Genomic DNA, 10,479 nt, shown 5'->3' on the forward strand with positions numbered 1-10,479 from the left:
ATGCGGTGCGTGTGCAGGAGACGCATTCAAAATGCTATGGCGAGAAAAAGGCATCTGTTTTTTTTGTTTTTTTGTGAGTGTGTGTGTTAGTAAAACATAGCATACAGGTAGCCTGACAGCGTCTGTCTTAATCTTTGTATGATGAAAATACCATTCCAGGCAAGCAGCAACCCTGATTGGCTCTTCGACCACTGTGGCCAAGACTTTATGTACGAGTGTTGCAAAGAAATCAAAACCTCAAGGTGCAAAAAAATCTTGGTAAGAACTGCAAATATTTAAGTTTATTTTGAAAGGAATGACTAAAATCCGGGGTGGAGATGTTCCTTCTTAAAATACTGGAGCAAATCCTTTTTTTTTTCTTCTTCTTTTTTTTTGGTCTGATTCAGCTGCGGTAAAATAGCCTGGAGGATAATGGCCTACGTCAAGAGTGTGAAATAATTCAGGAGTAATTTGGTCCTAATTAGGTTTAAAATTACCTACAAGTCACAAAGGCATGTTGATAAATGCCCATCTTATCCTATTTTGTTGCAAGATTGAATAAAAAAAATTATGTGATGCATTCTATCATTTGTATGTTATCAAACTATTGTCATTATCTTTTTGTGGGAAATGATTAATAAATATCACATACACTATATTTGGCTCATTTTTTTTTATTGTAAGAGGGTGGTTCAATTTCCCCATGTGGAACAAACAAAGATTTCATCTATTCTATTCTTGATTTACCAAACAAGGAAATAATTTCTTTGGAAAAACCCAGTGTTTCCACATGTCAGATTCAAAACTAGCTCGTTTGCAGAGTTTGTTAAACGTGTCTCCCTCACAGCGAGTGGCGTCCGCTGTGTCAGCTTTGCAACGATGGGAATACGCAACTTCACAGTCAATAAAAGAATTACTTTTAAAAAGTCCACCCGCACATAAACATGCAAACCAACTGTAAAGTTTTTATCGTCATTATTATGCATCACCAGCAGGCTATGTCTCCATCAGCTTGTCTGGCGCTGGCAGAAGGCCGGGTCTCGAGCTTGTCCTCAAGGCCCTGACTGAGGAAGGAATAACAAGGCGACTATCAACATGCAGCCTCTCAGCGAGCGACTGCTGAGTGACTCAACCACTCACTGCACTCCGCTGTTTCAGCTGCAGGAAAGGCTCAGCCGGAGGAAAAAAATAGTTAACTACAAACCCCTGCAATAAAAACTCCCACCAAGTTGATGTGCTTCAGTCACGGATCAATGGCAGGATTCGAACCAGCATCACTACAGGGCCACGTTACTGTAATTTCTAACCTCAACCCTAAACCCCAACTGTAACCCAAACTCCAACCGTAACTGTAAGCCTAATCTAAACCCCAATCCTAGCCCCAACTCTATTACCCTAGCCCAAACCATAACCCCAACCGAAACTATTACCCTAACCCAAACCGTCACCCTCTTTCTAACCACTCCCCTTTCTAACCCCAACTTTTTTCATTTTTCTCCTTTCTCTCCTCCCCTCACCTTAACTCTGTCTTTTGCCGCTGAGCCGCATGGTCTGGATCGTGACCTGGAACTCCCATCACAAGAACCAGGAGGACTCTAGAAGTTAAGGGGCGTCAATTACCTTTTAAGGAATTGACTGCTCCTGCTCGCGTGCTCCGCCATCTTTACGTTCGGCAGTTTTGCATTTTTCCAACCCGTGGTACACTCTGACCTCTCTGATCTCTTTGATAAGTAGTCAAGTGTTGGCAGCCTTGCATTTTCTCACTCCCTATTGGGAAGTGTAGCTGTGCAGCAGTGTGCGGCGGTGAAAGCCAGTTAATAACTTTACAAGGATCCTTACTGCTCTGCCCATATCATTAATGCTCTTCAGCGCCAGAAGAGGTTTTAAGCAATAACCTTTCCCTCTGTAGTGAAGTCTTGTATTGCAGTGAAATGCTGACAAGGCCCACACAAGCGCCAAAAGAGAAATTATAAGTACGTAAAAACCTTGATTCGAAGGCAATGCATAAAATAATTTGCAAGACCAAGGATTGTTAACACGAGCAACATACGCTAGCCTATGAACTGCCTGCAGGACAGGCAGGATTTTGGTCTCTTTGAAAGCTAATACTCAATAGCAAGTTCAATTTAAAGTCAGTGGTGCGGTTTTGAAGCTTCCCTCTTAAAGTGAGAATGGAGACACTAACTAATTTTCACTGTCTGCAAACTAAAACAGCTTTCTTTACAATGAAAACTCTCTCAATTTTTACTGTTTGTTTTACAAAAAAACAAACATTGCTTTTTAGCCCTAATATTATTTATTATAGCGAGGTCTTTGTGGAAAAAACACACAGACATAACCCTGCATTATGGGTTCTGATCATTAATATGACAATATCCAATCTTTAGTAATAATGTAAATAATAATTCCTGCCAGTTAAAGACCTGTGAATAACAGCAACTGCTCTTGAGTCTGCGACAAATTAAATGAGCAGTTGGAATTTTTTTTTTTCCAGCACTCTTACTCTGTGGGAACATTCAGCTATGGCTCAGCATGTCAAGTGTTACAGTTCCCTTCCTGTGTTAGGGGAGTGTGTGTGAGTGTGTGTGTGTGTGTGTGTGTGTGTGTGTGTGTGTGTGTGTGTGTGTGTGTGTGTGTGTGTGCGCGCGCGCACGTGCAAGCATTCGTGTTTTAGGGGAGGGGAGATCAACCCAGTTGATGAATTAAACTAAAAAGGCTTGTCTTCAGACCCCTTCCTAAAATGATTAACCCTTATACAGAGCATTATTGAGCTGTGAGTGCTTGTGCTTTCTTGCCGCCTGCAATTGTTCTTTTTCTGTTGTATCCTTCATCAGACTCTCTCCCTATCATATGAAAAGAAGGGAAAAATGTCTGAATGGAGGAGGGAGATTTTCCCACAGTCACTCAACTTGGAAAAATACGGCATTGTCGCCAGGTTCCCATCCTAGTGCCCTGCAGAAAAATGCACCGAAGCTCTGACAGACAGTGTTCCTGCAGCTGAAAGACCATTCTTGCCGTGTTTGAAAAGTGAGTGATGGAGAAGTTAAATGTGGCTACAAATCTCCCTTTTGAGTCGACCCACTCTGCAGGTAACCTCGTCTGATTGTTGCTTCTGGCTGCAGATAGATAGAAAGTGGAATGTACATCATTAGGGGTCGTATGTTATGCTTTTGTTGCTGTCAGTCTGGAAACAAATGATGCATAATAATATTAAAGGGAAGAAGTGTTGTTTTTATTTATTTTTTTCATCATCAATTTTTTTCCTTATTTATTTTCCTAGTTGTATACACTCCATAAAACAAGTGAATAAAAAATGTAATAACATAAGCTGAGTAAAAAAATCTAAATAACGAATAAATTGATTATGATTATGAGCTGAGTGTACATTGATTTAAAAAAAAATGTACAAACATATAAATACACTCAAATAATACATACATAAATACATAAGGAAACCTGCCCTGACACAACAGAAAATATTTAATAAGAAAACAACATTGCTATCATTACATTAAAATTACGGTGTCTTTTATATATATATATATCAAAGATTTTGACGACATTTTAGAATAAAGTCCTAGAAGGGTGGCAATTATTTGACATACTGCAGCCTCTGTTCTCCTTCTCCACAATTCTGAAGCGCATCCGCGCTCTATGGCTGATCTACTGCGCAGACGCAGACTCGTTCCCAGTCCCACCAATCAGCGCACGGCCTCGCGGTGACGCAGAGCAATGATGGCGGAGACAATGAAGCAGGACGGGAGTCGCGCTCCTGCTAATGAATTCAACAAAATGTCCAGCTACCGAGAGTGCGTGTGCGCAACGCTGAAGCTGCTCGCAGACTTCGGCAAAGAGGTTGGTTGAGCCACGTGGCCGGAAAGTCCCGTGTTCTTTTTGCCGGCTTCGGCCACTTAGCACATGCTAATGTTTTTAGCATCCCGGCGCTGCTCTCGCTGCCACCCGGAGGATGTGCCGTCAACACGTTCAACACATCGATGTTTTTTAAGCGATTCCTCAGCCTCAACAGCGATACTAAACTTTCTTTGCCTTGTGGCCACACGTAGTTAAACGGGAAACAGCTGATATCCAATAAGCTGTTTGGAACGACGTCTCCTTTTAATGAAATCATGCAGTCTCGCAATATTGATGTTTTGAGCACAGTGTGTGTGTCGCTCATCACTGAGATTTGCCGCTTCATTTCATGGCAACATAACTCCCCTCTTCGATCAATATCTGGCTGATTGTAACGCTAGTCGTAATTACATTTTTGCCACGGCATATAAAGAAATACTGTTGATACAGTTTACAAAATCAGTGTTGTTTAGGACTCCACAAATCAAAAAAGGTTCACTCGAGTAGCCTCTGCTGTGACTCTGTGCGGTATTGTGTGTTCTGTTTGATCATTCAAACCTCTTAACCCGGTTTCTGAAATCCAGCTCAAGGTAAACGACGCGGCACTCAGAATAGAAGTCAACGTGAACGCCCTGGACCTGCCCTCGTCTCCAGACGCCAGCGTGCACGCCTGTCTGCAGGAGCACATCACTAAACTCCAGGTAAAGGGGCTGTAAGATTTTGACATTCTACGGCTTAAAATGGTTCAGCCTTGGGTAGTAAATCATTTGTGAATGCATTATTGTCTGTTTTGATGCGGGACGCTTGTTTTATTTTCTGGCGCAATGTCATTTTTTTCCCTGCTGTGTTTACAAAGGCTGTTTCAGAGAGCCTCAAGTCCCTCATTAATGCCGCTGCAAAAGACAGCGGCGCAGACAAAACCGCCAACCCCTCGACTGCGCCTGCGCCCCGGCCGCCAAGCTCAGAGGCAGCGGAGAGCAAGACGGTGGCCGATGACGTCATGGTTCAGATCACAGCCAGGAAGTCAGAGGTGGGTCCCAGCCGGCGCCTCCGTCAGCTGTTCCTGCGAGTGAGACTTTTTCAGGGCGCCTCTTCTACTCGCTGTCAAGCAAATGAATAATCATAAGTAATTGCTCCCGACTATGTGAGCACGACGTGCCGCGGCAGAGAGAGAGACGCTTGATGGAGATCTGATAAGCCGAGTTCAGCGACGAATAAGGGGGTTCTTCAGCGCCGTGGTCGGGTAGAACGGACCACATTGCTGGAGGGCTTTGAGAGAGGGCCAGGTCCTTGATGGATTATGAAGTGGATGCTCATTACTGTGAGATTGCATGTGGATGAAGGACAAGAGGCCCCATTCTGTTGTGCATTTATTTTGGTAGGCAAGCAAACAGTATTCATGTTCCATCATGCAATGATGGCGGGCAATTTCAGTTTTTTGGGGGGCTACCTGGAATAATTGTCGACTGTATTTCACACTCCTTGTCGTGCATAGATTGCTGCATCTCATTAGACTGGCGCCCCACCCCGACATAAAAAAAAAAAAAAAATCAACCCTTACTTCCTTCTTGACATCTATCAGTTGCTCACCAATCCATTGTCTCTTACCATCTGTGTCTATCCATTATTATTAACCCCCCCAGATTGAACGGAGAATATCTGCATTTATGGAGCGCAAGCAGATGGAGATCAATGAAAACAATGTGCGCGAGTTTTGCAACGTGATCGACTGCAATCAGGGTGAGAATGGGAAGAGGCTGGGGAGGGTCGGAGGGGTGGGGGTGGGGGGGAGCCTGCACACAAATTGCCAATGTTTGGGAGAGAGCTGATTTCCACAGGCGAGAGGTCAGGCTGAACTGCTCCAAGAGTGGAGCTGAAGTAGCTAACACACTCGGCCTCTAAAAGCAACCGGCTCGCTCCAGAAAAACATTAGACAGGCGAGCTGTTTAAATGCGAAGCCGCTGTGATACACCAATTATACACATCGGGAGACATTAACGGTAATTGGCGAAATTTTTGGATATCAAAAAAAAGGGGGGGGATCCACAATTCAGTTGAAATTAAAGCCTGAGTTGCATTGATTTTTTTTTTTTTCTTCTGCTCTGCAGAGAACAGCTGTGCCAGAACAGATGCTGTTTTCACCCCTTACCCGGGTTTCAAAAGCCACGTGAAAGGTAAGAAAATATTTGCTACAAATGTCAAAGTGACATTTCTCAGCCGCTTTATTCTATAAACTGTAAGCATCAATTTTAAATTACCCTGCAGCATTTTGAAAAAGTCATGGGAGGAAATGTTGATTTGTAATTTTTGGTGTAATTGGCACAATTAAAATCAAAATGTCACACTGTGGTACAGTAAAGCTGCATTTGAAATGACTAAAACCTCTTTTTAAGACATTTTTTAGAGATTTTCTTTCTTGCGCGAATAAGTTTTACCATCAGGCTTTTTCAAGGACCCCTCAGCGCACCTGAACATTCACACGTAGCCTTAGACGCTCTCGCTGCACTGCATGCTGATCTCTTGCTTTTATTTTCTTGCCTCTTCTGCCGATTAGTGACGCGGGTGGTAAACACTTACGGGCCGCAGACTCGTGGCGGGGGAGGTCAGGGAGCAGCCGGGGAGCAGCAGGTGGGGCCGACGGCCAGGCACTGTGGGAACACGGCCATAGAGGAGCGACTGCAAAACATCGAAACTCATCTCAAACTCCCAGAAGGTCAGAAGACTCGGATATAAACATCGCTGTGTCTGTCAGTGGAAGCACAGCAGTACCTCTCCAGTGCAGTTCATCAGCTACTCACTTGCAACATTCAGGCTGCTGGTCGTGTATTGAAAACTGTATTCTTTATCCCACAGCTGGTCCAGTTCCCCTCAGTGTCTACCAGAGACTGAAGAAGCTGGAGGATCGCATCCTGGAGCTGGAGGGACTTTCGCCAGAGTACTTCCAGTCCACGGTAAGTATTAGCGTGTTGAAATGCTAAAAAAAAAAGAGAGAGAGAGAGAGAAAAAAAAGATTCAGACACATTAGGATATTATAGGCCTGTTGTCTATTTCAACAGTGTACAAATTGCTGTTGCAAGTATGTTGTTGGTCTATTTGCGCCTTCAAGAACATTTCTGTTGCTTTGTCTTCGTCATTCAACCTCCCAAAGCTGCCGAACACCAGAGGCGGTCACTTGTTAGCATGTTTCTTCCTTGCTGCAGCATTTCTCATCATAATAGCTCCACTTGTAGTGGGATCGTTATATTTTCACTTTCTTCACAGGTTACTTATTTAAATCTTTAGTTGCTGAGGCCATGGGCTTGCGCTACTCAGCCTCAATCGCCTGCACTGAGACCCAGCAAGTTAAATTCAAGACAAGTGAAATTCCACGGTGCAAATTGTAGCGCAGATATATACACAACAGCATGAACGGAGTGACTTTTGTGGCCAGGAGCACATATTCAGGCCGGATGTGGAATTTAACGCGTTTCTACGCTTTATTTGGCAGAACAGAATATTAATCTCCCGTGGGCAGAATTATTTTTAACACCTCACCTTCGCACAGAGTGAACTCTGTGTGCGATACTCGAGAGACGCGCTCCCCTTCTCCACTCACACTCAAGCTTTTTAAATCAAAAATGCAACACTTGTTTTTTTCATATATACATACTACCAGTCCAAAGTTTGGACACACCTTCTCATGCAATTCTTTTTTATTTTTATCTTTACAACTTTCTACACTGCAGATAGATGCTGAAGACATCAAAGATATGAGCAACATATATGTAATTATGCAGCAAAGAAAAACACGTTAAATAACTCTAAACATGCTTTTCATGAAAGCTGGCTAATCTGAAGAATTTAAATATAAAACGTGTTTGGGTTAAGTTACACTTTTGTTGTTTCCTACATAATTCCATGTGTGTTCATACGTAGTTTTGATGCCTTCAGTTGAGAAACTGCAATGTCAAGAGTGATGAGAATGAAAGAAAAGAAATTAAATTCATAGGGTGTGTCCAACTTTTGACTATATATATATCTATAGATATATAGATATATATAGGTTTTGTTTTTTCTACTTTCATGCCTGCGCAGAAAGCCCCTATTAAGCTAGCGACGACTCTCCGCTGCAGCCTGCCTTCAGAAAGGAGCGCAGGCTGGAAAATATGGCGGGAGGTAATTTGTCGGACTGCATCTCCAACCTGACAGACTTTCACAACACAGTCGGCGTCGGCCGCCGTCGCCGCGCACACTCTAATTTCCCATCCTGAAGGAGTCTGTCCGGCGTGTGTTTAGCGATCTGAGTAAGTGTGCTTAAGACGCTGCATGTCTCTTCACACTGGTATTTCTCACACCGCATGCTGCTTCTGTGAGAACGCTGCTCTCCAGCTGCCTTTGACTGGCTGCACGCTCTCCCACCCCCCCAAACCCCCACCTTTCTTTTTTTTAGAGCGCGCGTGAGGAGAGCAAGAGATGTTGAGTGTCTTTGAATAAACTGATGGGGTCTTTTATATTCAGAGTACCACTTTTTTTTTTCCTTTACCCCCCTCCTCCCCCACTCTGCAATTTCTGAAAAATACTGTTAGTTTGTTGGGGAGGGGGGATGGGATGGGGTGGGGGGTGCGGTACAGCTGAAGCGCTGTACATATTTGGCCCGTGATGTTACAAACACCGTTTCACGCGGCAGTCGGGGGAAAAAACGACTTTTCCGAACAAAATTACGCGGCAGCATCTCGAAGATAAACAATCACCGCCGCGTCGTTGTCGTGCGGCCTGGGCTCAGGACGTCATTCTCAGAGCAGTTTGTTTTTTGGCAGCTGGAAGCCAACGTCGCTCACGCAGAAGCATGAAAAAAAAAAAACCCCAGCAGGACGACAAAGCCCGCTCTGCTCTGGAAATGTCGCCTCTCCAGACGGCATTTATGCATCCGAAGCGCAATCAGGATTCATATAGCGCGGCGGAACGATGCAGATTTTCAAAGCGCCGCAGGCTGCAGGGCAGCTCCTGCTCCTGCGAGCGGCGGCCTGGGTCGCTGTATAAAACAGGCCTTGGAATTGTCTCAATAGTGCGCTTCTCAAAGCTCAGACTGGTTTTAGAAATCGCAGCCTCTAATTAGAAAAGGGCCGACGTATTATTTATTTTTTTCCTCCTTCCTCTTCCCATTTCTTTGTAGAGTCACCTGCACAAGCGCCCAAAGACATCTCCTGCTCAGGTTAGTGGCTCTTTTGTTTCCTTTCAGTGCCTTTTGTTGGTGCAGCTCAGCCAGTTTTGATCCCCCCCCCCCTCACCCCCTTCACTCTTTAACGTGTCCTTCAGGCCTGCAGCCTGACAGAACTGGATGAGAAGATCAGCGCCGTCAAAGCGGCTCTGCTGAAGAGGGCCAATGAATTTGGGTCTGGATATGGAACCGAGAGCCCGATGTAGCGGCGAAAGACGCCGCGTTCAAGGCAAACCCAGCGTCAAGTGCTTTTTTTTCGCCCTGTACATTAAAAAGCTGCGTTTCGACCGGAAATACTTTCTTTTATTTGGTCGGGAGAATCGTTTGTAAATATTGCTGTTAATGTCCTGTTAACATTAAAACATGGCCGTTGGTAAAAAAAAATTTCTTCCATATTGTCCAAACTGGTCCTTCACCTTTGTGTCGCTTAAGCTACTCCTTTTTGAAAATAAATAAATACACTCATTTGTCATGGCTGATCAATCTTTTCATCTTTAACGCCCTACGCTGCCTGTGTGTGTGCGCACGCACGCGTGTGTCTGATGAGTCTCAGACAGCACCTGATTTATGTGCCTGACTGCCGCTGTGTGACGATGATCACCCCTAATGGTTGTCATTATGGCAAATGACCTGATTACTGCAACTCTGTTTGGAAAACATATCGGAGACTCAACAAACCAGCACTAAATGAGACGCCGCTGCGTTTGACACTGTGACTTCTTCATAAAAGGCTTTCGCATACAGCTCAGGGGATAATTACTTTATTTTATTTTTATGTTTTTTTCTGACTACTACTGCCGTGAGTGAATCTCAGGGCTCTGTGCTGCCAGGACTGATTTCTCAGTTTTGAATAGTTCTAGTTTAGGATGGGTTATTTCCTCCAACGCTGGCGTAACAAGTCCTCGTGACGTGCGACTTGTTGGCTACACAATCAAGTGATGTATTGACAGAAACCCTGAACATGAAGTAAACAGTACCGGGCAGTACAGTATGACCTTTATACGGGTTAAAGATCAAGCAATTGCATATTGCACTGCTTTTGTGTAAATTGCAAGATGATTAAAACATGTCAAGCAGGTAATGGTTAGATATTTTTTTATTTCTAGTTTACTATGATTTTAAATACAGGAACTTTACATGCAATTGCTTACCTAGATTAGAAAAAGAGTGTCAAGTTTTCAGCGTGATGTTTCAAGTGTCGTTTGCGTTACTAAACCTACAGATATACGAGGTGTCATGACCAGGGCTTGAACAATACTGTCGATGACAGATGTGATTTTTGTGTTTCTCTTGTTTAAAGAAAGTAAAAACTTTCTGTTTCTCTGAGTCAGCGTCTGCTCGTGGCCAAATCCTCTCCCACCATTGAATGTGGAGGAGAGGTCAACCCACAGCTGAGTCCTACTCAAGCTGCACACTAATGAGAACCTACCCTACCTACCTACACACTCTAC

General features: G+C 44.0%; 1 protein-coding gene across 1 annotated transcript; it reads left to right on the top strand.

The window, feature by feature from the left end:
• The first annotated feature begins 3,691 nt into the window (after positions 1 to 3,691).
• On the top strand, positions 3,692 to 9,507 carry mbip (MAP3K12 binding inhibitory protein 1). The gene is made up of 9 exons (XM_076023192.1): positions 3,692 to 3,834; positions 4,416 to 4,532; positions 4,688 to 4,861; positions 5,475 to 5,571; positions 5,940 to 6,005; positions 6,386 to 6,544; positions 6,685 to 6,782; positions 8,984 to 9,022; positions 9,127 to 9,507. Exons 1-9 carry the CDS (start codon positions 3,712 to 3,714, stop codon positions 9,232 to 9,234), a joined length of 981 nt encoding a protein of 326 aa, XP_075879307.1. The 5' UTR covers positions 3,692 to 3,711; the 3' UTR covers positions 9,235 to 9,507.
• Positions 9,508 to 10,479: the final 972 nt, after the last annotated feature.

The sequence above is a fragment of the Nelusetta ayraudi genome, unplaced genomic scaffold, assembly GCF_046127955.1.
Source record: "Nelusetta ayraudi isolate G7.1 ecotype Tasmania unplaced genomic scaffold, CSIRO-AGI_Nayr_v1 ptg000015l, whole genome shotgun sequence".
In the NCBI taxonomy this organism is placed as follows: domain Eukaryota; kingdom Metazoa; phylum Chordata; class Actinopteri; order Tetraodontiformes; family Monacanthidae; genus Nelusetta; species Nelusetta ayraudi.